Raw genomic sequence first — 27283 nt, 5'->3', positions numbered from 1 at the left:
CATGATGCAAACATGAACTTATTTGAAGTTGTCTTGCTGTAACGGTTTAAAATAAAAATAAATTTGGTGTAAGGTGAGATATCCCAGTTGGAAAAACAGTTGACTTTTTGTTTTAATCCCTTGATTTGTTTATGGTAAACCTCTGGGTCGTGAGACCCAGAGGTTTAAATATTTAGAATAGTTTAAAAAAGAAATTTCAAAAGAAGAACTGAAAAATTTCATATGAAATCAAAACTTTTGGTTTTGTTTTTGAATATCTTATTAAAAATTTACAAATCAACATGGTACTTGCTCAAAATCCTGGTTTGCAAAAGATCTGAACTGAAGTCTAATTCTTCTTGATGAATAGTCTACAGCTGTTCCATTATCATTTGTTTTGGAAATGACTAGAGGCGCTTTCCTACTGCCAGGTCTTGCTCCAACCAGTTAATTAAGTTCTTTGTTTTGCTGTCAGGATTTCTGACAAATGTGGAAATTTCTTCAAAACGCTAGCTGAGATGTAAAACCTGCTCTCGCTTATGGGGAATTAATTTTTGTCAAGTCCTCATTTCTTAAAAAGTTATAACTGGATAGTTTTGTATATTGCTTGCAACAAGAGTCATATATTTTCAAACCACTACTATTTTCAGGGTAATACAATTACTTGGAATAGTTGAAGTTGAATATATGTGGACCTACTTACAGATAATGAAGCCACATTCGATTTAAATTTAATAAGAAATCATCACACTATTATAATATAAAAACAGTCAGTAAAGGTAGTTTATAAAAGCATTACATTTTCTTGTTATTTGATATTTGAATCAGTAGGTAAAGTAAGACGTAATGGCCTATGACCCTGCCTCTGCTTGTTGAATTACAAAACTATGGAGGAATAAGCTTGCCACAGTCAATGAAAAATATAAAAAATAATTAAGTGGCTTAATAGTATAAATACTATCGCTAAACTGGAGCAGATAAGATGTATTTTACTGATTTGAGAATTTTCGACAGTAAAGCTATGACAAAAAAGGTAATCGCTAAAGAAGCTGAGTGTTGTGTCCAAGCATATTAATGGGACGTTAAGCGGATGGAAAAACTGGATTAGAGGAAATGACATAATTTTGAGACCAATGACCGGAAAACATGAAGAGCTGTGGAATCTAAATTGCTTGAAGTCTAGTCTAAAGTGACTCTAGAGTCAATAATTTTGGCAGCGATGTAATCAGCTGTTTGTCCAATAGCCAGAATAGAATCTATGAGGGATCATGAAAAGGGAGAGACACCAGATCACCGAATAGCTAGCTTGCTTAGTAATGACATTTTCCACATTACCTTCCATGTGAAGAATGTCAATGACCATCTGCAGGTGTAATCTGTATGGTATGCGCATCATGTATTGAAGAACTTAATAGGTTTTACGTAATGTTAAACGAAATTATGAGTTTTAATTTTATTCAATACCTTGAAAAAATGTCTTCCACGATATTATATTCTTTTTAATACATTTTTCACAGCATATAAATCGTTTTCCTGCCTCAATTTGACTTTTTAAGTGTAAACAAAATCGTAAAAAATGTCAGATTTAAATGAACAGGAATATGAATTAAAAATTTATTTTCCGTATTTGATTTACATAGAAGGAAAAATATGAAATCTGAGATTGTTATGTAATAAATATATATATATAAAAACGTAAACTGTTTGTTGCGTAATAGGTGTATCCCCGCCCCTATTCACTTGCTCGGCGCAGCCGCAGTACCGATGTGGACTCCGCCATCGGGGGAAAGGCACAGAGACTCTTCGACAGACAACCCTCGCACGTTTCTAACGTCTTTAACAGCAAGTTGATCTTCAAATACTGTTTTTATCACCTGACTCGGGCTCCCGTTTTAGTTACTGCGGATGAAATAGTTCGACCGCTCGCTGTATACCATTATTACCCAAGCGCGTAGTCTTTTTTAACCATAATCTAGAAGTAACGGTCAGTGGAGAACCTGAGCAGCCTAGCTAACGTTAGCTAGCGACCTGGCTAGCTGCACACGAGCTGAGCGGTGCTCAGTGGTGGGGTGGGGTGGGGGGGCGGTTTGCCTACAGTGGCGTTTGATGGATCCTAGAATCGCCTGGTTTCAGCCAGAACAACGGGGACCCGCTAACAACCTGTGGATGCAGATTTGGGAGACGACGCAGGGGTTCGGGTATTTGCACGTCAATAGCAGCTATTCCACGGGATCTCAGAGCACTCCGAGCCTGAAACCAATCGTCAACAACGGTGCGTCGGGAGCCGTCCTCACTTGCAGAAACGGGACGCTCGACTCGCACAACGGTGGTGGAGACGTCAAGACTCAGGGGATGTCTACCTCAGCGGGGGTTGGAGAAATGACGGAACAGCGGGACTTTATACCACTGGACACCAACAGCAACCACAACAACCGAGCCGCGGGGAGGGGCGGTGTCGGTGGAGGGGGGCAGCAGGGCAGTGGGGTTGCTGTGCTTTGGAGGGGACTCACGGACGGACACCCCAACAAAAGAAAGAGAGACAATAAAGCTAGCACTTTCGGATTCAATTCCAGTCTCTTGAACAATGGTTGCGGCTCTAACACGGAAAGATATGAAGGTTACACGGGCACGCCTTGGAAAGTCAGGAACTACTCTGAAGGAGTTGTGGGGTAAGAGTGAGTCTGTTGAAGTTTAATTTGGCTGCGTAGCAGGTGATCACCTGCTGCTAAAAGTGAAGCTCTACAAAACAGTTTTCATTGTGTTAGCTTAGTGCTAGAGCATAAAGTAGAATGTTTACGATTAAAGGACAAGGGGAGAGGTTGTTCGTCTCACCCCACCCACTGGCTTACTTCCACTTAATAGGTCAACTTTAGTTTATTTAGCTGGTGAAAAAGTGACTTCTGTTGAAGTTTAAAAAAGAGATCTCTATATATCTTCAGCTGCACTTACTATGAGAGATAGTGAAATTCACTCTTTAAAAGGGAAATCCCACATACAGAAGTTGAGTTAGTGACTTGTTGAGGCAGCTGTTAGAAATAATGCTGGCTTCCAACTAAGTTATATTTGCTTCTCATAAATGGTGTATTTCAGGTAAGTCGAAAAATAGCACTTCTAAAAATTTAAAGAAGCCACATATAAAATTAAACCTTTAAAGATATTGCATGGTTGCTTAACTTTTCACCAAAAAGTACACATACCATACACTACTGCTTGAAGTATGTATTTCCAGTAAACATACAAAATAAAAAAATAAAAAAAACCTCTGCTGAAGGAAAAAAAGAAACTTTTTATTCTGATTTACATGCAATTGGGTTAACATTACAAGATACACAAGAATGCAGTGGCATTAGTGAACACTATGGCAAGACAAATGACTTGATGGATCAAGACATCGATTCAAGTTGCATACAAGTTTTATTGGGTTCAGACTTATATGTTTAATCCAAAGTTTGACTCCGATTACCTCAGAGCCATCATGGACACTACCATGGATATCAAAGGTTGACAGTGACAATAATCATGTTCAAAATGTTGCAGGTACAAATTTGTTTACATACTTTTAGAAAATTTCCATCAAACTTTATTCTGTCTATATTTGCCAGTGGTCAAAAAAATTAAATATCGTTGCCTTGGCATTCCAGTCGCATCACCATCAGTAGTTGTACAATTTTCCAGTACAGTGGCATTGCCACTTTTCTTAGCTTGTAGTACTATAGTTTATTGCAGTTTGTTGCTTTCTTGTTGTGTGTTGGTTAAACCTTTTTGTACATTCATAAATTGACTTTACATAAAAGTCTGGTTTGGACCTTGAAACATTAGAGAATTTTCTGTTTCTTTAGCCGTTGCAGGCTAACATCTTAGTGTTTATTGTGTAAAAAAACATGATGTAACATGGCTAACAAATCATGTTTATATCTGAGCAAGTCACATTCACAGGAGCAGAGGATAATTATAATTCTTTAAATTGTCATAGTAGTGAAGTATTTTAGAGAAAACTTGTGGTTGGGCTTTAGATACTTTTATGATTAGAAGTCACCACATTTAATGCTGATCTAATTGATTTTTTTGGAAACAGTTTTAATAAGATTTAGACTAACAATAGAAGAATTATCTTTAAGTAAACAAAGGAACAGATCCCAGGCCAGGTGTTATCTGTATTGTTATTTTAACTAGTTAGTACCAATGTGAATAGTAGAATCTGCAGTTGACTGTAGTTAAGCTCTCACTGCTTGTTCAATTTTTATTTTAAATTTTTTGTATGTTTTTGTTGATGTAGAAATAATATTAGTCATGGGAATACATGATATAAGCTGCTGCTTATATGTGTAACAAACTGCTAGTAACAACTAAATGCAGTGTAATGCAGTGTAACAAATAATTTTTTTTCTGAAGTTGTAGAGATGCTTCAGGTGGTCAGGGGAGGACTTTATTAATGGTTGAGGCACCACAGACCACTGATTTAATCTCACAGATAGAGCTCCACTATGTATCACAATGTCAGTGTGCACAATATTAACACAGCAAATTACTCATTGAAACTGTTAGCTTATAAACTCCCAAGTGTCACAAGCTTACACTTAGAATGCCAATAGGATATTAACTTGCTGGATGGAGTCTCAATGGACCTTACCAGAGGGGCCGCTTTTCATTGGCTGATGCTCATTCTACGTGGTCACGTGGGTGGCAGTCTCACAAACACGAGCTTCTCGTTAGCTAAGTACAGCATAATAGCAGTTCTGATACAACTTCTACACCTTGAAGCCTGTGTGCTACACAGTCTATCGTTAGCTAAACAGATCAATATGCAACGTGTACTGTATCTGACACACACTAAAGATTTTATTTTAGCAGAAAACGCTTTGGACTAAATTGTTACTCGTGTTAGCCACTCTAGCACAAAGTACAGCTGGTCAATCAACCATCGCTGTGTTCAGGGAAGCGCTGATTAATAATCCAGAAATAAATATCAAGCCTGGAAACTTGATATCGTAACGGACTGGATGTTATGTTTTTAACGTAGGCGGTTGATACGGTAACAGGTGTGCTTAAACTATAAAGAGAGACAGACTAAAAAAGTACGAATGGTTTTGAGTTGATCACCTGTTCGGGTTATTTTACCTTTGTTTACCTTTGCTGTGGCGCATTACAGCCGCTGTAGTTTCTAAACGTTGGACTAATTACCCTGTTTGTTTGTGATTATACGTCATTCATAACAAACATCAAAAAGAACAAATAGATTTCATAAAATTTTAACAAACAAATGGCTTCTTTACCGTAACAGAGCTCTTTGGTTCCTCTTATCAGTCTGTAGCTTCTCATATTGAGGTCATCAAACCAAATTTCAGATCTACTATAACTGACCGACTGACACCTGCTGGCCTCAGATTTGCAACCAGCTTGTGACTGAGAAACCAGTAACCTCCTCCCAGATGATGACATGAACTTGTTATTTCCTCTGTCCATTGTAGTAGCTGATATATTGTGAAAATCAGGTAGAAATGATGCACTAATGGAGTCATGTTTACATAGAAACAATGCGCTACGAGGCTTTGCTTGTGAGACTTGCGGTCACGTGGGTCGGTTGTGGGCGGAGCTTGGTAAGGTCCATGGGGTGGATGCCCACATCTGACAGGTCAGAGTGGCCAAGAAGCAAGAGCATTGAATGTATCCATTAAAAGAATAGAATGGGAGTAATGGAAGTGTAGACTTCTTATAACTTGTGATTATGTGACAATCACAAGTTTTTTTGCAATATCACATTTTCTAATATCTTGCAATCCTATTTTTCTTTTAAACCTAGGGATGGACAATATATCACCTTCAACATCCATATTAGCCTATGTTTGTCATTTTTTAACATATCTGTAACAGTCCATTAAATAAAACTGAGCTGATGTTACCCGCTGATATTTATTTCCATCTTGTAGCTGTTTTGGATGGAGCTGGTCATGCGGCTTTTGTTTGGTCAAGTGATTGTGATTCAGCACAAGACTATGGGGTATATCGCCCACAACTACAGCATTAAAATTGGATTCAACAGCAGCATTGAATCGACCCAAATTTGCATATTAGTGCATTCCTGTTTAAAACAAAATTATTTTTTTTACATATGCAAATATAAAACAGTTATGCATACAAATATGTATTTTCTATGAACTTGGATTGCTGAAGTGGTGAAAACTTTCAGGTTTGAGGAACTTCTTTCTGAGCTTAGAGAGTGTGTACTTCTACCTCTCAAACTTACTGCTGCTTCAAAACATTTTAAAAAGGCTGCTTCTTCAACTTCTTAATATATTTATTAAATCTTGGATAGTAATACAAGCTTATTGCTCTAGATCAAACAAACCTTCAAGGAACTTTAAAGTGTGGCTTTTAACAAAAGAAAGACTTAATGTAAAGTTGTAGTCTGTGATTAATAACGTGAACATTTTATTTATGCTTAATTTTTGTTGCAACAGATCTTTTATAATATACTTTTATCATTCTGGATGACTTTTAGCATAACGTTTTGCTGTGTTTATTAACTTAGTTGTTTATAGTATTATAACTGTGTAGAAGATTTTCATGGGTGCGGCTCTGAAATAAACATTTTTCTCTCCTCTTCCTCACGGTTAAACATGTGGAGACAGGCAGAACACAAGAGTGTAGAGTTCAGCCTTTGGCTGATCCTCATTTATAGTAATATGGGAGTTTTGTTTGCATAAGGACATTCTTTACTGATAAGCTCTGCTAATACCAGAATCTTAAGCTAACATCTGGGATCATACTCAGCCACCACTGATAGCCTTCAGTACTCGGGCAAATCATGATGTCAACACAGTCTGAGACATGGCCACATTATTTTAAAATGAACTAGTGATGACATACAACATGTATGTGAATGTAAAAACTAACTTTCCAGGGTTAGAAGTGACACCTTTTTCGGTAATGATATGAAAGAACTTCCAACAGTTGGGATGAACAGTTACAAAACATTTTTAGATGAATGAAGAAAATAGCTACAGACAAATGACAATTTTGCTACTTCAGATGTAACATTTTAGCTACAAGGTGTTAGCAGATGAACCACAAACCTGGCCTACCAATGTCCTTCGGTGGTTTGCCACAAAATGGCACAAGGCATAAATGAAAGTGTCTTGTTTCCAATTATTTTTAGCTCAATCTGAACCTTGTATTTAATATAAAATATAAATATAGCATTTTCCCAAGCAGAACACAAGACCGTGGAGTTGAGCTGTTTTGGGTTGGAGTAAATGCAAATAAAATGAACAAAAATTTCATTCATACATGACTGAGTTTGCTATTTACAGGAACCAAAAGGGTGACATGGGAGTAAGTTAAAATGCACTTCAGCAGGACAGTTTGTACTCTATATTTGGCCATGTGGCTTTGCTAGCGAGGCAGAGGCATTAGCTTATTTGTGTTTGACACTCTGCCAGACTTTCTGGAACTGGGAAGGTCCAAGTAAGCAGCCTGATTCATGATGGCAATGGATCAGTGTTTGCATGCTCCACACAGCTCCACTTCCTCTGAACAAAGCCAACCCTCTCGAGAGACAAACCTTCGCTCCCTCTTCCTCTTTTGACCAATCACATTTGGAGCTTGAAGGGAGGGCTTCCACCTAATTTTCTAGACTGTGATTGGGGTTTTGTTTAGATTCTTTATATGGACACAGCAAGTCTCTATCCTGAGAGAGCTGTGTCCTCCTTTTTTTCTTGCTGATCACGTTTTTTTAATTTAGTGTGTCTGATTGTAAAGATGAAACAAAATGTCCCTCTGATTTATCCAATTTATAAACTTTTATTTAATGAATAATTATAGTTCTTCTTAAATTTGCAAACAGGTTTAGAATGATACAAGAGAAGTTTACTTCAAATGTAGTGAAACGTGTGGTTAATTGTTCAGCGATGAAATGCCCCAGAGCAGGGTTTTTATTGTCTTGTTATTGCTGCTTTTTTGGAGATTTATGACACCCAGCAGACAACACCTCTGCTTAAAGCTGTTTTATTAAAAACGTGCTTGACACAGCGGCTGCAGTATTTAACATCTGTTAGGCCCTCCTGTGTTTCCTTACTCGCTATCTGGTGTTCAGAAAATGTTGGAACATCAGAACTGAGTTCTTGCAAATGTGATATTGCAAGAACTCAATAGACTAATTGATGGCTAAAATAATAATTAGTTGCAGCCCTAGCAGGCAGAGATCAAATGCATGGCACCTGAAATATTGGAGTATTCCAAATATTGTACCCAAGAAGACATTTATTGTAATTATTGATATAGCTCTGACTTTTCACTGCTCTGTAGGTGCCATATTTTCAGGTTGCTACATCTGAAATAAAGCCAAAAGGTGGATTTTTTTTTCTTTTTTTTTGTTTCAGGGTTTCTGTGAGGTATTAAAAAGTCATAAAACACTTTAATGTAGAATCAACTCATTTTCTGGCCTTAAAATGTTCTAAATCTGTTCAGACTTTTCCTGACTTTATTATTGTTTCTGCTCAGGAAATTACAATCAAAATATTTATGTTCCCTTATCTACGTCCAGTACTTTAAGGAGACTGTATTTTTAACAAGGCGGGGCTTGGGAAAACATTTCCCAGTTTGGCTCTAAAAGCAGAACTGAAAAAGTTGCCATCAGTTTTGCCTTCATTGTTTCACTGTGGAGTTTCTGAGCCTCAATTGGTAACATGGACGTCTTCAGTCAGAAGATTAGCGGGTCATTCCTAACCCTCTGTGTGGATTTAACTTTCGGGAAGATGCTGAAGCCGTTTCAGCTTAATGTGAAATGCTTTGCTAGTGCTTTTGTCAGCCTGTTATTTGTTGTCTCATTTCAAGACTAAGATTAGCCTGCTGCTCCACTCACAACACAACCACCTCTGTCACCAACATTCATCAGCATGTGTTCTTCTGTGTAATCAGAGCTGTTCGGCTCTTTGATCCAACAGTTGGCATCCCTGATCGTTGATAGATAAAAAATTAATGAATGTGTCATCTGTACGGTACTGACGCCTCTGCTTTTGTTTGGGGTTGTCCGCATTTTGTGAACCAGTATTTAATGCACGGCAACCCTGGCAGTTCAAAGCTGCTGGTGTGTGTTGGAAGTTCAATAGGTACAGCAGTGTCACATAACAGCTTTGTTGTAGAGTTTGGCAATGCCTAAAAATGTAAGCCTTTGTGAAAATAGGGTCATGATGTCAGTACACTTTCTAGGTGCCAACACCTAATTTTTTAATGCTAGTTTGAGTAAATGGCAACTTGGGTAACTACAGCTAGAGTAGTTATATTTATTAGGTGTTTCTTTGTAGATAAGTATTACTTCTTAGTTTATATAATGCATTTTAAATTGACAAGTGATGCTAGAGAAAATGGATATAGAGTGCCAAAGGATTTTAAGAACATTAGCTGTTCATGAGTCTATTTCTACTTAACAAAAGGCTCACATTTCTGAGGCGTTGCCGCACTGCCCAACCTGCTATATGTTTGGCCTTTAGCTTATTTGTTTTTTCAAAGTTTGAGGCAGCTTTTCTTCCTTCTTTCTTAATTCATTTACCTCACATTTTACCCAACCTTTCTGATGCCTTTGAACGATTCAAACAACTAATTAGCCTTCCAGACAAGGTATTGCATGGTTTTCATACAAAAGCAAAGCAGGAATGTTGAATGTCCTGCTAACTTGTTTTGTTTTTTTGCACAGGATTGTTCGTCAGGTTTCCACCAGTCATGATCTGTAGTTCAATTTTAAATCTTAACACTACTGAGTGCCAAACAGGTTGTCATTTGTCTCTGGTCAAGAAACAACTTGCTTGAAGTTTAGCTCAATTTATTTATAGAAATAAAACTAACCAGATCAGGCTATCTAATTCCAGCTGTTTCAGAATGAAATGTAGTGGTAAATATCCCAGTTGTGTATTAGTTTTAGTGACCTGTTATCAGTATGTGCTGTATTACTGTTCCAAGGACTAGTTTGCAGGGTTGTTCATACACTTTAAACCAAGAGTAGATGTGATAGTTTGTTTTGATTATGCAGAAACCACTAAGCAAAAAGAGTTGATTTGGGTTTTCTAGAACCATTTTAAGGCAAAAATTAGCTAGTTAGTTTGTAGAAGGCTATCAAATCAGAGTAAATTTAAGGAAACCATCTGAAAGGAAGATTTGAGATCAAATCCATCCATATATAAGATATGTTTAATTTTTCAACGATTCTGTAATCTGTGCAGGGTTTTCCAGTCCATGTTTGACTAATACTTGTCTACATTTAAGGTGGCAAAAAAGCATGGTAAAGATCCCCTTTTCTGTGAATTCACCAATGTTTAAAAGACTCAACATTCGGTGTAGAATTACCTTGTAGCAGTGTGATCGGTTTAAGTATTTTAGATTTTTAAGCCAATTGGAACTAAATGGTAAAAGAGCTTTTAGTTTAGCTTCTAGCAGGAACCTCTGAAGCAGATGCTAAGATTGGCATAGTAATGTTTATTCAGTCTCTGTTCTCACAGCATACAAATTATTCATATCTCTGGAAACATCTCTTCTCTTTCCTGAGTACTCAGCATGTTGCCAAACAAATGCTCCTTTGACGCCTTACCAACCAAGTGTTGTCGGTCAGACTGCTAGGCTGCTTTCATCAGCCAACCATCACCAACAAAAGACTTCCTTTTTACTTCAGAACTGTCAGGATTGCGCATCATACTTCACAATGATGGGTACTACTGTTGTGTTTTAAGACTATGGAGAACTCGTGGCATGCTACCTTCCTGCTCAAAACATAATCAGGTTAAAGTGAACATCAAAAATGATGCTGCATCTTTGTTTTTTGCTCTATGATTACAGAAGAGGCTACACTATTCAGTTCAGTATGTTTCTTAGATTTCTTTCTTTTTAATTTGCAAATGGAATACCACACCATAATCTCGTTTTTATTCATTTTTTAAAATCATGAGCAGATTGTCTGAAGTGCAGTGTTGTAATAGATGTGCAGTGAAAATGTTTTCCTTCTGCTTCTGTAAGGTTTTAAACGGCTCTTACTAAAGATCACGTAACTTTACTACAGCAGTATGGGATTGACAGATAAAGAGTGCGCCGAAGGCAGGCTTCACAGCTACGATGTAATGTGATCTGTGAAGGTGGAGCATGGGTTGCTCTTATTACATGAGGACAAGGGAGCTGTCGTTGCCTGTTTCCTGTGAAATGAAACCTACTGATTGTGGAACTCCCTCCCTTCCTCGCTTAGACTGTCTGCGGTCCAAACAAAACATTTTAAATAATACACATAAATCCTCTGAGTTTAAACAACAAAAAACATAGTTTTTATATTTTAAAATTGTTTACATTACATTTTTTATTTAAGATGCATTAAAAGTTTTCTCTGGTCATTTGTAAGACTAGGTAGCCTCATGTTTCATTGCTCACAGAATGGTAAAATTAGTATTTGATTGGTCTACAGATATTTTGCCTGTTTTGAACTAACCAAGCAGATTGCTTGTGAAACCATTCTTTGCTCCGAGCCATGAGAAGTTGGCATGCACTCTCCCTCTGCTCTGAATCACAATGAACAGGCAGGTCAGTGCGAGTCTCCCAGCTTTATTCTGAGCTGCTTGGAGCTCAGACAGAACGCAGCCCTCTGTTAACAAGTAATAAAGATAAGAAGAACCTGTTGCTGCATAATTGTTGTATAATAAAAGCATGTCACATTTTTAACATCAGGGATTGTGGTCACACCCTGACGCTCCCACTTAAGCTGAAAGGTTGACAGCTTGGCAGTAGCGACTTAGGAAAGTCAGGTGTTAACCTAACCTGTTTGAATTTGCAGATAACGTTTTTTTTTATGTTTTATATACATTGACAAGTTGTCTGGATGCCTGAACGCATTGAGATGCTGCCATGTAACTGGCCCTTCATGTATCTGATCAAGTGGCCAGTGAATCTATATAGCATCTAAATATTCTAGCTCAAATGCAGCACATTAAATTTGCAGATGTTGTAAAGGCAAAAAAATAATCAACCAACTTCTAAGAGCAAATACTTTTGCAATGTAGATATCAGATGCTAGGTTTCTTTTACTCTGAAATGAGACCACTGTGTGTGTGTGTGTGTGTGTGTGTGCGTGTGTGTGTGTGTATAATGGGGGCTAGAGTCTGCAGTGTTCATTGAGGAAAAAAAGCATCTTTAAAGCTAAAAGTTTTGTTGGAGTCAGAAGTAACAGGATGGAACTGTTCCATGATAAAACCACTAAATTATCTCTTGTCACTGTTGATTTGTTGTCATGTTTTGAAATGGTTTCATATGATATTTTAACTAATGTTTGGTAAACCTAAAAGCCTTGCAGGTCAGTTTTGCATCCTTTGAGCCAAATCTAGAACATAAAAACAGGCCATCTATCTGATGACTAAATCTTGTAAACAAAGTTAAACTGTATAATTCAGTTTTCTTTTAAATTAAAATCAAAACTGTTTTTCATATTCCATACAGAATAAAAACTCACTTACTTAGACTGTGCTGTTTTTTTAAATTACATTTTTAGAGTAAGTTAGAGATTGTTGTTCTCAAATGTTCTAACTTGTGTATTGCTCCAGGCCTCGTAGGCTAAATCATGCATGTGTAATGTTTATGAGTCGACTCGTCATTGAGTTCACTTGTTTGTTGCATATCACCTGGAAAGATTGAGAGGTAAAGGCAAAGTGCTGAATGACAAATGAAGTATCTGATTAATTTTTCAGGCTGTAACACTCTCTGGCCTCTCATAATAGCAAGGTAAACATCTATAAAAGCAACACACTCATGGTTATCAATGCATGTTAGTTTTAACTAGAAGCCTGTTTAATTTTGCTGTTGTATTACATCATAGTTGTGTATTAGTTTGAAGTCTTATGAATTTTTCCACCAAAATGTTTTACTTAAGTTCTATTTAGCTAACCATAGGAGCAGAAAAAGCCTGTGAGAAAACTCCTAGGGAGCAAAATGCACAGTGCTCTTAGGGTTATAATCCAAACAATTTGTGTTTATAGCTTCATAGGTATTTGACATGTCCAACTCTGTGGTATACATAGCTTCTGTGTCCTTATTTCACTCACACCAGCAACATGTCTGGCATATTTAGAAGGCGTAACGAGCCTGTTTTTTAGTCCTTATGGCTGTTTGTGTTCTTGTTTGACCGCCCACACAGGCTTGTCCCTGCATCCATGAGCATGTAGCCAAAACTGCTCAGTGAAAAGGTCAGTGCATGTGGGCACAGCGACCCATCCCAAGGACAAATGTGGAACCCTTCTGTTGCTTTCGTCTCTCGGGTCCAGATTCGTGTTGACATTACATGAGGACACAGTATGGGTCCTTTTTTGTTTTGGGTTAGCCTGGTTCTTTTTTCAGAATTGCACAAATGTCTTTGTACAAGAGAGGTCTTTGTTTCCTGTTCCCTAAGGAGAGCCGCTGTCTGGTACAAAAGCATTCTTATTTTCTGTAATATTAACTTGTTATTCTGTCAGTGAAGCTAATTTAAACAAGTGTTTATTGGAAAAGCTATTTTTCTAGGAAATAAGTGAACTGGTTTCATGGATTTCATAAATCTTCTTAATTTTTTAAAAATATATCATAGAGGCACTTTATTTTTTTTTCCAGAGTAGGGGTTTTCTTTAATTTTGGATAATCAAGTAAAAGAAACAACTTGTTTGTTTTTGATTTTTTTTCTTTTTGTAAGAAAAACTTCCCTTTTTTACAGAAAGGGAAATTTATTTTATATTGGCTTTTACTTGTGTAATTTACTTATTGTCCCCATGAAGAAATAAAATGGTCACAGTTATTATAAACCAGATTGAAAATAAAAAGTCCAAAGTCTTCAGAATACCAAATATGATAAACTTGAATTGGAAATGGACAAAAATACTCCTGATTTCAGTCCTGCGCTGTCTCTTTGGATGTCCATCATACATTGTGCTTGTGTTGCTGTGCTGATTTAACAAATCCTTACAGAACATCCAAAGCCCTATTTACATCCAAAGTAGCAATACTGGCAGACACCCACTGTACCGCTGCATGGTGTCGGTAGAACACTATGCAGTTTGATAAAAAAACAGTTGTAACTTTGGTTTAAAATGTAAAAAATAAACTCAAAAACTATATACTATACATGCTTAAGTTGACAAATTATTATTGTTAACATCAGCAATTAACTTGACTTTGTCAGGATCACTCGGTGTCTGACTCTTAGCACCCACTCTCTGTGAGGGGCTCAGAAAAGGAGAGCACAATTTCTGTGAAACACAGGAAGGCAGCTCCAGTTGCATCAGCTTAAATCAGTGTCTCATTTTGAGCGGTGCTGCATCTGTTATTGCCAAACATTTAAAGTTCCCGTTTTGTGTTTCGAACTGTGAACTCATGACTGTTCCTCTAATGTGCGTCTGTTTTCACCTGCCTCCTCTTCTGTCACTAAAGTGTACTTCCTTTTCCTCTGCGTTTTGCAGCTTGCACGAGGAAATCAAGGATTTCTACGAGTACATCTCCCCACGTCCAGAGGAGGAAAAGATGAGATTAGAGGTTGTGGACAGAATAAAGGGAGTCATCAAGAACCTTTGGCCCAGTGCTGAGGTAAACCTCCCCATTTTTTTATGCGACAATCACCCTCACCTGCTTGCATCAAAGGAATAAAGTGAACAGTTTGAACCATTGGTAACTTATTAGCACTGATACAGTTAAGTACATTGCCCAGGCTGCACAAGTTGACAACACAACTCTCAATTACAACATCCTACAGTGCTGTCAGGTTGAATGTGCTATCAGGCCACTAGCAACAAATGTCCTCTGACTCTTTATCTCTCTGCACCACAGTTCTGTTTGGCTCAAGCTATCAGTACCACCTCAGGCATTATTGCATTTACTGACTTTGATCTTGCTGATAGAGCAGCAGGTTTCTAAGTGTGTCTGCTCTGGGCCTAAAATAGGAAGTGCAGTACTCTTCCAGTCTTGGACAGCTTTGTGTCTGTGTTGATTTCTCATCACTGGGAGCAGCGGCAAATGTGGCTGTCCAGTTTTCACAGTGCTTGCTTAACTCTTAACTGTCGCCCTGAAAACGCTAACATGTTATCCAATTAGTTCATGACGACACCGGCAGTTAAAAAATGAACTTGTTTACAAACATGTCTGCTATTCATTTTGCAAACTGACTGCATAAACTGCTGAGTGTGGTATAGCAATGATAAGATACGTTAGCTCTACTAATGCAAATTAGGGGTGGAGAATATGGACTTAAAGTTATTTCAGGATATTTTGTGGTACTATTGTGATAGCAATAAAAGTGGCGATAAGAATTATTGAATATTTCTTTAGGTAATTGTATGGCTGTGACTGTATGACACAGCAATCAAAGGCCCACAAGCACAAATAGTGTTACCAAAAAACACCTATTTATAATAAGTTGGTTTAGGACACCAGTCACAAAAGAAGTGATTTGTGTCACTAAAATGGGCACATTTACTGCATTTAAAATTTTATTTGTATCTATCAGTACTCTTTCAGTAAACAAACAATGGAGAAATATTGCTAAATTAACAATGCAGACTATACAAACTGTTTCAGTTTTAATAATTAAAAAATCATAAATTGGAATTTATTGTGATAACAATAAATCAAGTTCTTATAAGAAATTTTATCACAATGAATAATAATTGATACGATAAATTTACCTGAAGGATTACTGTAGTTTCGGGACTACAGGTTATTCTGGAGCGTAAGTTGCAAAAAATGCATCATGAAGAGAACAAAAACTGTGCCATTGTATTGTGACGGAGAGGGGAAGTTCTAAAACAAGAAATTGAACATTTGAAATACATTCTAAGCTGAATAAGTAGAACTTTTGTTAAAAAGATTTGGAGTTTAAGAAAATTTACTTTTAAGGGCTAATTTGAGAGGAGAGATAAAAATAAGAAATTCAAAGTTTCAGAACCATTGGCTTCACAAACCAGACCCTGCCCAGAAGAAACAGAAAAAGAGGCTCAGAAATGTGTGCTGGCTCACTCCAGGACCAGCTTAATGATTCCACATTCCCATTTCTTGACTTGTCTGATGGGGAGATCTCAGCACAACAACTTATTGTTAAACCAAAAGGTCACTGAGACAGGAAGGCAGCTGGTTCTGGTTCTGTTTGCTAGATATCCATGTTTGAATTCGTAACCTGGTCATATGATAGAAACGCAAAGCAAAACTCTTGCAGGAATTTTACAACAAATTAGACCATTGCAGAAAATCATGCAGTGCAAACAAACTTCCATTCCAACTGAATTTCAACGTTTTAGTCAGGCAGAAGTTCTGGAATCAAAAAGGGGGAATAGTGTAAGCCATATAGACTTTTATTTTCTACTACATTCTTGGATTAAATATGGATTATGTTAAACCTCTTCTTACCTAAAACTGGGTGGCTGTGGCAAAATATGAAAGCAGTTGTTGTTGGTGAAAGATTATATCTGAGTTGTGTTCAATACGCTCTGATGCATTACAGCTGGGTTGGAAAAGGTTGCCCTAGACCTGGTACTGAATGACCGTCGGTTAGAGACGAGACACAACACGGCTAACCTTTGTCACCATGCGCAGTTACGTCATAGTTCATGGAAGGCTGCTGGACTCAGTTTCATTCACAATCAGCTTAGGGTCTTTACATGTGACTGAGCTGTTTACTAGCGTTTGCTAGTATGTGGTGATGTGGAGAAGAGGTTTAGGGGAGTAGGGTCAAGGCTTAGGTCTATTTGTGCTCTGCGACATGGGTGTTTCAAAGGAACCAAGAATATTTTTGTCCTCCCAGTAGCTTGCACATTGAGAGATTAGTGGATTGTTTTTGTGGTAAAACATACTGATAATTTTGGTTATAAGAAAAAAAGATACAAAACAGATTATGCTGTATATTTTTTACATTAAATATTTCTTAAATCTTTATTTCCTTTTTTCCCTCAGCAGTTTTTATACCTTTTGAAAATCAGGTTTTGGTAGACGGGAGCAGAGGTTTTGCTTTTCCCTTTAGTTCAGATTCGTGTCATATTTTAGCTTATTAGAAAGACCTAATAGAAACTGTAGAAAAATATATCAAACTGTATTTTATGTGAAATGATACTGTCCTTATTAAAAACAAATATTGTCTACATATAATGCTTTTTTTTTTTTTTTTTCTTTAGGTCCAAGTGTTTGGAAGTTTCAGCACTGGCCTTTACCTGCCAACAAGGTAAGCTAGAGTCAAATTTATGCAAATTCTTCTCACACACACCCTTCCAAAGCTGAGACTTGTCGTTGACTTTTAACCAAATCAGTGTTGTGTCTCAAAGAATTAACTTCTGTAATAACAAACAGGGTCAGAGGTTATAATGAGAATGTGAGCTGAAGTTGATAGCTGCAGCATATTTTTAGTTGAACTTTAAAACTGGAAGGATTGTTCACAGAATGCATCTCACTTTTTCCTCATTCATGTCTTTACGTCTGCATCAGTTCCATGGCCTTGCTCTTTTTTTTTCTTTTTTTTTCCATTTTCTGAGCAAAATGTGGCTAAATCAGCTGCTCCTGACTTGATCGCAGCCTGATATATCACTAAAGACACATGCATTCATCAACGGTCTTTTGCGGATCATTTTGATGAGTGCATAATCTCAATGTCTTGCACTTCTGCAAGCAGGGGGAAAGCTGGGTGTTAGGGCATTTGCTCAAAGGTTAGTGAATATTCTGATGGTTGAACATGTCAAATGAACACGTAGGTTTAGTTTAAAAATATTTATTTTGTACTTACCTAGAATAACTTGGCAAAAATATACTATAATTTTCTACTGCCTTCCTGCATGTGCTACTGTTTCTGATTTAAAACAAAATATATTCCTAGAGTGGCCTCTGCTGGTAAGAGACTACTAGAAGACAATAATCGCTCCCCTCTTCATCCACAGTTATTTATGTGGAATCTGTGGATCCGTGGCAGGTTAATTATGTAGTAGGTTTAAGCAATTTTGTTGTTCTATTGCAAATATTTTACACGTTTATTTAATGGTATCAAAATACAGATCCTTTATTACTTTTATTGAAACATATCTGTCTTTCTGTTTGGCTCTTATTTATCCTGACTAGGTGTGTTAAGAATCATAGCTTTGACAAACAGTTTTGCTTTTAATTTTGCAGATGCTGACAGATTTCACTAGTAGCTACAGAAGGAAGTTGCAAATTTTTTCCACAAGGGGGAACCAAACCTTCACTTATAACAACTGTAGTTCGCAGGAGATATTTAAAGTGTCAGGCAGAAGCAAATTGAGGAATATGTATACTTGTTAAATCTATTAAAAGGTATGACTTTATATAATGAGTTTTATTTTTTATAAGACTTCTTTCTTTTTTTTTTACCTTAATTTCTTCATAGCAGAGAGGGTTCTCAGTTTATGTATTTTTTTTAGAGTTTCAGGACCAATGCATCAGTCAGAGATCATAATCAAACATGGAAAGTGCTTTCCCCATCTTTGGCTTTGATCGGTGAACTGCAGATTCATTAAATACATAACAACTAAATTCTCCCACTGTTTCCAGTCTGTACACTCATTAACTAGCTGCATGTACTTTAATGTGCTTTTTAAATAGCAAATCAGATAAAGCTTAAATGGACTGATCTTATGATTCCTTTATTTACTGTTGGATGTCCCTCTATCGGAGATCATTTAGTATATTTATTTCATTCCTTAAAATAAAAGATCAGACTCACTTGAAGTTCATGCAAGAGAGACCTCAAAAGCAAAGCATAAATCAGGAATAATCTGATCAATGCATCTGTAGTATCAGAGAAGACTACTTTATGATCTTTTTATATCTTCTGTTTGCTAAAATAAACTTGATTTACTCTTTCTTTCCCTACAGTGATATTGATCTGGTGGTTTTTGGGAAGTGGGACACGCTGCCTCTTTGGACCCTGGAGGATGAACTGCGAAAAAACAATGTGGCAGATGAGAACTCCATCAAAGTTTTGGATAAAGCAACGGTAACATTTCACTCTTCCAAAAAAAAAAAAACAACAACAAAAAACCAGTGTAATCCTGTAGTTTACATGGTACTTTTTTTGACAAAAATTTGGCGTGTTTTGCTTCATTTGTTTTAGAATGGGTTCCAATTTTACTTACGTTTTCATGAGTCACCTTAATCTAGATCTAACGTAAACATTTTTCCACTGTCTTTCATCGTGAGTTATTTTTTTGTCTGTTTTTTAGGTTCCCATCATCAAACTTACTGATTCCTTTACTGAGGTCAAAGTGGACATCAGTTTTAACGTGAACGGAGGGGTTAAAGCTGCGCGGCTCATCAAGGAATTTAAGGAGGTAAAATCTGCAGCGTAGGCGCTTTGCTCTGCTGTTACACTGCTCCTGGATTCACTCATACAACTGTGGAGACATTGGCAGGATTTTTATCACTTTTATCACAGGAGACATAGTAGGAGTTTAAAATTATTCTGTCTTTTGGTTTCTTTGTTTATTTTTTCACCTGCAGAAATATCCTGTCCTGCCTTACTTAGTCCTTGTGCTGAAGCAGTTTCTACTTCAGAGAGACCTCAATGAGGTTTTTACTGGTGGAATTGGTTCCTACAGTCTCTTCCTCATGGCTGTTAGCTTCCTGCAGGTTTGTTTTGCAAATCTAGGGATTTTCATTCCTCGTGTTCATAATCCTCTCTTTAGTCTCTCTGAATATTCACTGATTCACCTGCTTTTGCTTTTTCCTCAGCTTCATAACAGGGACGTTTCTAGCCCCAACATAAACATCGGTGTTCTGCTAATTGAATTCTTTGAGCTCTATGGTCGCAACTTCAACTACCTGAAGACAGGCATCAGGATAACAGACGGTGGTTGCTATGTTGCCAAAGATGAGGTTCAGAAAAACATGATGGATGGATACAGGCCCTCTATGCTCTACATTGAGGATCCTCTGCAGCCAGGTAGGAACAGGAAACAACACAACAGAAACGGAAGGATGTTGGAATTACCTAATTGACATGTTGTCTCCGTCTTGTTATCAATAGACAATGATGTTGGCCGGAGCTCATATGGTGCCATGCAGGTGAAGCAGGCGTTTGATTATGCCTATGTTGTCCTCGGCCATGCTGTGTCACCCATTGCCAAGTATTACCCCAACAATGAGAACGAGAGGTAAGGTGCTAACAACAAACATGCTACTCATGTACTACAGAATACTCCTAAGTATTCTTAGAAGCCGTTTCCCTTAGCAGTCCTAATTTAAAGAGTCTATATTTGGAAATTAACTGTTGTTCTCACTGTTCCTAACCTCAGTATACTTGGCCGGATAATCCGAGTGACTCAGGAAGTGGATGAGTACAGAGAATGGATCCGAAAGAACTGGGACAGCCAGTCTCAGAATGATCGCTCTCTCAACAGTATGTATTAGTTGTACTTGTTGCAACAGTTATATCACTCCATTGAAATGAGCTGCAGCCACAACACATCCCTCTCGTTTTCTATAGGAAATGACGTCAAATTACTTGAGTCCAAACAGCTTGACGAGTGCAACAACAACTTCCCAGACGACGAAGATGTTGTGGTTCTTCCTTCTGCTCCTCACAGCAAGTCCTCTTCCAACACTTCTTCTCCACTTCCGTCTCTGGGCTCGTCTCCTTCCTCGTCCCCGCTGTCGCCGTCTTCCACATCCTCCAGCGATGCGGTCAGTTTCCATCACACTTAAATATCACATAATCAAAAGAATGGGCAAAATAACTTGATTAAATATAAATACAGATTTCAGATGATAATTTCATTTATTAGAGGGAAAAGCTATCCAGATAAATGGGCCAATATAAAATCATTGATCTGAAAGACTGACAAAAAAACAAAGCAAAAGAGGTCAATAAGAAGGAAATGCTTCATGTAGATTTGTGTTGTTGGTGGTTTCCTTTAGGATTCGGATGGTACTCCTTGCAAGACAGTCAAGCAACAGCCTGTCCGAAATGCTAGCACACACAGAGAAAAGTCTACGGTGGTCAGTAATCACCGCATACAGAACCACTCTGCCAGCACTCCACCTGCAAGCAACAAAGGAGGAAAGGTATGATAAGTCTTAATTTTCTGTTATTATAAAGGAGTCAGGAGGAATAGTTCCATATTTCTACAGGCTTTGTTTAGGTCTTTGTGTGTTTTTCCTTGAATATTAGTTATTTTTTTTAAGATTCCTATTTTTGACTTTTTGGAAAATTATTTAAGACACTGATTTAGCAAGTGAGTTAGTGGAATGAAACTGTGTCTTTAGGTATGCCCTGGGTATATCCTTCCAGTGATTATTTTTGTCTTAAGGTATCTTAAGCATTTGGGTTACGTAGCAGTGAGACTACATTTCTGTAGTTCAGCAGCTAAAAAAAACACAAATGGACTTTTTACTCACCTTAGATGCTCAGGTAAAACCCAATTCATATTGATATGAATGAATCTGTTAATGATCTATCCACATCTACAGTGATGTTGTGATTGTTGCTTTCAGTGTCTACCATTCTTTGCAGCGGTAGCTAGTTATCTTAGCTTCTCAACGTCTTTTCAGCGTTACCTGAACATTTTTAGGATTTACTCATCTTGTGAATTGGAAAATTTCCAGTACTCCCACTGTTTTACAATTTGTCAGCTATGAAAACTGCCACACGGTTAGCTAAAATAAATCTTGAGAACCAGTTGACTATAAATCAGAATATGACTGGCTTAGAGCATTTATGCATTTTTACTGTTATTTAGTTTAAGAGTGAAGGTATTCAGATAAGGATGCAGATTACGCCAGAGTTGCCACATTCTGCCTAGCAACAATTTCTGATTGGCTAACTTTTACTCAATACAAAATGAGTCACATGGGAAAGCTGAATCAAAAACATTTTTTAAAAATTTGTGACATCTGATCAGAAAGCCCTTTAGTGTCCACAGACTATGATACAACTGGTTTAACTGTTGAGTTTCTGAGACTAATTTTTTGCACCCTTCAATCAAATAAGCAGGTCATTAACCAGACAGTGAAGAACCTGACTGCATGGAGATAAAATGGGATATTATTCAGCCATTTGTTTCAGATGTGTTGAACCAGGAACAAATTTGAAGGTTGTAGGAGTTTGTCTTTAGTTATGCCTGGTTTATCACACCTGGATCAAATGATGGGTCATTAGAAGGCCTAAGAAGAACACTGACATGCTGAAAAGGTTGTTGGTACTACCAGGGAGAGAACTAAAACGTACAAGATGCCAGCCCTCGAGGACCGACTTTGGGTTTGGGCACCCCTGTGCTAAAGACAAACTCCCCCCATTAACAGTTTGTCCTTGTAGGTCAGGACAGACTCAGTCCTTGACCCTTTTTCAGACTGAGTTTGAAACCACTGTCCTGTCCTGCTGCAACATCTGATTGTTGCTTTGTGGTCTTATGTGGTTTTTCTAGGCCAGGATGTCTCGTTCCAACAACAAGAGCGGCCACCAAGGCCAGCAGAACTCCTCCTTCAGCTCCAGAAGTCATCAGAGTTACAAGCCACACCACCAAGGGAACAGCAAGAAGAGGAAAAACATACGAGACTCTACACAAGAGGATCTTTGCAGATAGGGGCTTGTCTGCTCATCCGTGTCGTCACCGACAACCATCTCCCTTCCCCCTCCCACATCCCCGTCTGCAACTGACTATCCTATCCCACTTCTGCTGCCAGAGGGGGAAGTCGTTGGTTTGAAAACTTCTGCAGAATCGGTCACCCATTTTTATGGTGGCAGGTATTTTCTAGCAGAAATAGGAAAAAAAGTGTTATTGACCATAGGTTTAATTTCTTGGAGCTGAACTGAATCACAGACACTCATCTGCTTTCCAGCAGCTTTTACAAAGTAGTTATTCCTTCCCACAGCCAGCCTCTTGTGCCTCCTTCTGTCGAGGATCGAACAGGTTGGATGTCTGGAAACTCGACTGGAGCAACATCTGGAACTCCCGGCTGGGAAAAAAAAAAGGATCAAAACTATTGTGCAAAAATGTTTAAAAAAAATTAGAAATTGCAAAATGTACAAAAATATAATGCTGAAAAACAAACATACACGGATTTTCTTTTAAAGCTGTTCGCTTACAAATCAATCAGTAAGAGTGGGAAATAACTTATGCATGAGATTTTTTTCTGTTGGGATTCTACTGTTGGATTAATCTGTTTTGTTATGTCCAAACAGATTGTACAAAAATTTGTACAAAAACAAGCATATGCAAAAAAAAAAAAAAAAAGTTAACAAGTTTCATACAATGTTTTTACAAGATTTCCTGATTGAAGTCACAAACATGCACATCTTATTCCTGTTCCTGTTTGGCTAAAGCCAACGGGTGGTTTGGATCCCATTGCCAACGGAAATCATCAGCATCCATTTTTACTCCTGGTCCCTGTCTATGATTGTGCTACTGTGTTAATATTTAGCCTTGAGAGAGCGAGAGCTTAGACTATGTCTCCATAGATGACAGAAAGGAGCTCTGTCGCATCAAGCTCAGTAGCACTACCACACCAGTGTAAAGGCTTTAAAACTGCAGATTTAAATATATATTTGTGGTGATAATGGTTTTATGAAAAATCCTAAACTTGAAATGTGTCAACAGTTAAACTATGGGGGGTGGGGATAATCAGTTTATTTGGTAATCTACCTATTACAGAATCGTTTGTATTCGTTAAATGTATTTATTTTTTTATTAATTACATGAACATAGTATGGATAAACGTATTATTAACATTAGAGCCCATAGCTTCAAGTCCTATTTTTGAAATAGAATATGTCATGGGAAGGTGGGGTGGGGTAGGAACAAGCATTCAGGTACAGTAAAATATCACCTTTTATTGTTTCTGCTAGACTCGTTTTTCTTTTTCCACTGACTGTTGAGTGACCAAGTTTCTTTTGATAATTGAAGAGACCATTTTGTAGGTCATATATTGAGAAATTTCTTTTAATTTGTGGCTGGTCTATCTAGACTAAAAAGGGAGCTTTTTGCCTTTTGTTTGTTGATTTTTGTTCAAATTTTTAAAATGTCATGGCTGCAAACACTTTACAAAATGTCAATTCCTTCTGTTCTGTTGCTGCAGTACAAAAATTAACCTGTAGATGGAGTTAGAGCTCTAAGTCTTAATCTATACACTTTTGGCTTGTATACTGCATTTGAGTAGTTTATTTAACTATCACTTTTTGTTATTGGTTCTTTAAATGCTCATATCCCCACTGATTGGGCAGCTGCACACACAAACTCCCCTTTTAAGCTGAGTACTTGCTTGGAGGGAGTGACACACCAAAGCACAGCTCAGTCTCTTATTCTCACCCTGAAATTACCCTTAAATTTAAATAACCAGCAATAAGCATCACCTTTTATTCTCTACTATTTTGCATGCCTAGACAAACAAAAGCACATACAAGTCTCCTTACTGCCCATTCGAATTTGTGTTAAAAAGATAAAAGACAAACAGTTCCACCCCTCCTCACCAACCAGGGTTACAGTTGTGGTTAAATGCAGTATAGAAGCGCAGCAGGGCTTCTGATGGACAGATCAGGTGAGATGTGAAACAGATTTGAATGTCCCCTCACCACCTCACTTTTCACTTCAGAAAGGCTTTCAACCCAACTGAACTCATCAAAAAAAAGGTTGTTCTTCTGCAGCTATTACAATTCATGCAATAAAAACATTACCATTACAATGTGTTTTTTTTTTTTCTTTACCTCTGATTTTTTCCTCATATATATGAAAATGAGCGCCATCAGTGGCAATGCAGATGCTGTGACTCACCGTTCAGGATGACGGGTCGGACTTGTCAATTGTTTTTTTGTTTGTTTTCGTTTTGTAAATCTATTGCTTTCTTATGAGGTCCATTATTAGTCTTTCTAAATTGCTTTTAGGATAAATGTGCTTGTTTATTCTTTATGTCTGAGGACCTATTGAGGGTGTCACAATAACCAGATATACAAGCTCACCTGAGCAACATCTCACTGAATAAGCAGATTTTCTTTACACCATTTTAAAATTAGTACATTTTCATTTTAGTATTGGGGTAAATTATTTTTTACTCCTGTTTTGACATCATGACTACCTAATTCTTTTTAGACCAGAGTGAAAACTACCATGACTAAATTATTCTCCACTGATAAAACTCCACTTAAAAAAAAATTAATTAAAGCACAGTTTTAATAAGTGAAACTTGTTCTTGAGGGGAAAAAAATCAGAAAATTTTATTCCCACTATAGTGTAATTACTAAAGAAAGGGGCCGCATTCATTTAAGGACCGCCACTGGTCGTGGTAAATGTTGCATTCGGGCACGCGCGTGGGTGTCTTTGACAGTGATGGAGTGGAGGAGGAGCGATTTTGCGGTGATGAGCGAGCGCGCGCAATGCCTGACGAGGAGGAGCACAGGGACCATAACATTACGCGCTCAGTCTGTATCTGCAGTGGACAGTAATGTAGATTTATCCCTCCGGACGCTGTCGAGCCTCGCAGGTAAGACCCTGAACTCGAAGTAAATAAATTAAGAATTATTATTTCTCCACGTGAGATCTCATATGATGAATGCTTTTTGTCCCACCGCTGAGGGACAGTTTGATTCTTAGTTCCTCCCTGCTGACAGGACGTTGCAGTTTGGATATATAGATTTGACTGTTTTAGAAATGAAAATGTTTTGTTTTTCTTTGGGTTTCACAACATGCTTTTGCAATTTGCAGTTTGACTAAGCCAGAAGTTCAACCGGTGGTTGAAAACACAAGCGTGGCAACGAGATTGTCGCTCTCAATGAACTTGAACATGAGTTGCGGGTTAAAACGTGGAAACGTGTGTTTGATGACACGCGGTATCTGAATACAGTATCAGAAATCTTTATCACAGTTTCCTCCATTTCATCTAGCTTTTATCTCTTCTCCGGTTAAAACGGTATTCTCATGACTGTTGAGCAAAGCAGACGTGAAAGTATGCGCCTTCTCTCACTAATTGTGAGGTGTTTCCGTACCAAACGAGCATCTTTCTTCTAGGATGAACTTGGTATAAACAAAGCAGTGAAATCTTGATGTCTTCATGTAGTTATCTTCTGTTTGTTTTTTGTTTTTTTTGCGATAGGAACGTTAAGTACCTTTTAGAACTAAACTTACAAAAATATTTTCTGCGTAGGACAGCGGTTCTTTTCCTCTTTGCACATATGCAGAACTGCTACTGACGTGCAAGAGGGTGGTTTGCAATGATTCCTTCATTTTCCTTCGCATCTCTGATAAAATTCCTGATGAAAAAGTTTCAAATGTCACCTCTGTGCGTTTTAATCAATTAAAATTTATTAGGAATTTAATTTAAACAACTAAGTTTACATAGCTGTATTTAGTATAGCATTACATCATATAGATGTAACACAAAGAGTTATCGATTTCAAGGTGTTTTCATTGACTATAGCCTACAGATTGTTTCTTACACATTTGGAAGATTAAATTTGGCAAACTAATTGACCTTTTTTTACCTGCTTGATTTCCTGCTTTAATTGAATAAATTAACCCATGACCCTGGGAAACACTTTCCTTCCACTGAACTTTCCCTTTATATTTGGATATATAAAAGGACTGTATATTGGCTACTATACAATCTTCCCCTTAATCGTGTATGTTATTATGGACATGACATAACATTTCTATTTCAAAAAGTTATGTCTAACAGTCTGATGTAATATTCAAATTATCTGAGAAATTTGCTTTCGGTGTAAACCAGGGGTGTCAAACTGCAGTCCTCGAGGGCCGCTGTCCTGCAACTTTTAGATGTGCCTCCGCTGCACCACACCTGAATAGAATAATTAGGTCATTAGCAAGGCTTTGGAGAACTGATCTACACAAGGAGGAGGTAATTAAGCCATTTCATTCCAGTGTTTTGTACCTGTGGCACATCTAAAAACTGCAGGACAGCGGCCCTTGAGGACTGGAGCTTGACACCCCTGGTGTAAACCATAATCATAAAAGCCACAAAGCATAATTTTAGTAGAAACTGTCTTATTAGAGGGCTGTATCCAAGTATTTTGAGTAAAAGGAAAAAGTGTGGTTAAAAAAAAAGGCATTAATACCTGATTTTATGAACACTGCATTTTCTAGATAGGCCAGCAGTCCTGTTTGCAAATTCTCAAACTGTAGTTGTGGAGGGCCAGAACCCTGCAACTTTTAGATGTGTCCCTTGTCCTACACACTTGAATTAAATGACAAAACAGCCTCACTGGCATGCACACAAGCTCACATGGCTCTGCTAATGAGCTAATATTGGAGCCAGGTGTGTTGAAACAAAGAAACATCTAGAACAGGGGTGTCAAAGTCCTCAAGGGCCGGTGTCCTGCAGTTTTTAG

General features: G+C 37.7%; 2 protein-coding genes across 5 annotated transcripts in view; both read left to right on the top strand.

The window, feature by feature from the left end:
- The first annotated feature begins 1720 nt into the window (after positions 1 to 1720).
- On the top strand, positions 1721 to 23911 carry tent4b (terminal nucleotidyltransferase 4B). The gene is made up of 12 exons (XM_044106510.1): positions 1721 to 2648; positions 14427 to 14550; positions 17124 to 17170; positions 18829 to 18949; positions 19176 to 19283; positions 19453 to 19581; positions 19684 to 19894; positions 19979 to 20105; positions 20247 to 20350; positions 20438 to 20634; positions 20869 to 21015; positions 22374 to 23911. The coding sequence occupies exons 1-12, from the start codon at positions 2086 to 2088 to the stop codon at positions 22530 to 22532; spliced, it is 2037 nt and encodes a 678-aa protein (XP_043962445.1). The 5' UTR covers positions 1721 to 2085; the 3' UTR covers positions 22533 to 23911.
- A 1384-nt stretch (positions 23912 to 25295) lies between these two features.
- adcy7 (adenylate cyclase 7) overlaps positions 25296 to 27283 on the top strand; it is a 61736-nt gene continuing 59748 nt past the window's right edge. For 2 of the 4 annotated variants that reach the window (XM_044106450.1, XM_044106422.1), the window contains exon 1: positions 25317 to 25422. The gene's annotated coding sequence lies outside the window, so the exon portion shown is untranslated. Of the gene's footprint in view, positions 25423 to 27283 lie in introns of all 4 variants that reach the window. The other 2 variants (XM_044106430.1, XM_044106459.1) reach the window with 2 other exon arrangements.

The sequence above is a fragment of the Gambusia affinis genome, linkage group LG02 (assembly GCF_019740435.1).
Source record: "Gambusia affinis linkage group LG02, SWU_Gaff_1.0, whole genome shotgun sequence".
NCBI classification, from domain to species: Eukaryota; Metazoa; Chordata; class Actinopteri; order Cyprinodontiformes; family Poeciliidae; genus Gambusia; species Gambusia affinis.
Note: the sequence above shows the minus strand (reverse complement) of the source record. Positions and strands in the feature narration are given on the sequence as shown.

What these genes read in the sequence shown, in the direction of transcription:
- tent4b (XM_044106510.1), top strand. Translation starts at nt 2,086, where the DNA reads ATGGATCCTAGAATCGCCTGGTTTCAGCCAGAACAACGGGGACCCGCT. An exon ending in TACTCTGAAGGAGTTGTGGG is followed by an intron (nt 2,649 to 14,426) that starts GTAAGAGTGAGT and finishes TGCGTTTTGCAG; the next exon opens with CTTGCACGAGGAAATCAAGG. An exon ending in CCCAACAATGAGAACGAGAG is followed by an intron (nt 20,106 to 20,246) that starts GTAAGGTGCTAA and finishes TCCTAACCTCAG; the next exon opens with TATACTTGGCCGGATAATCC.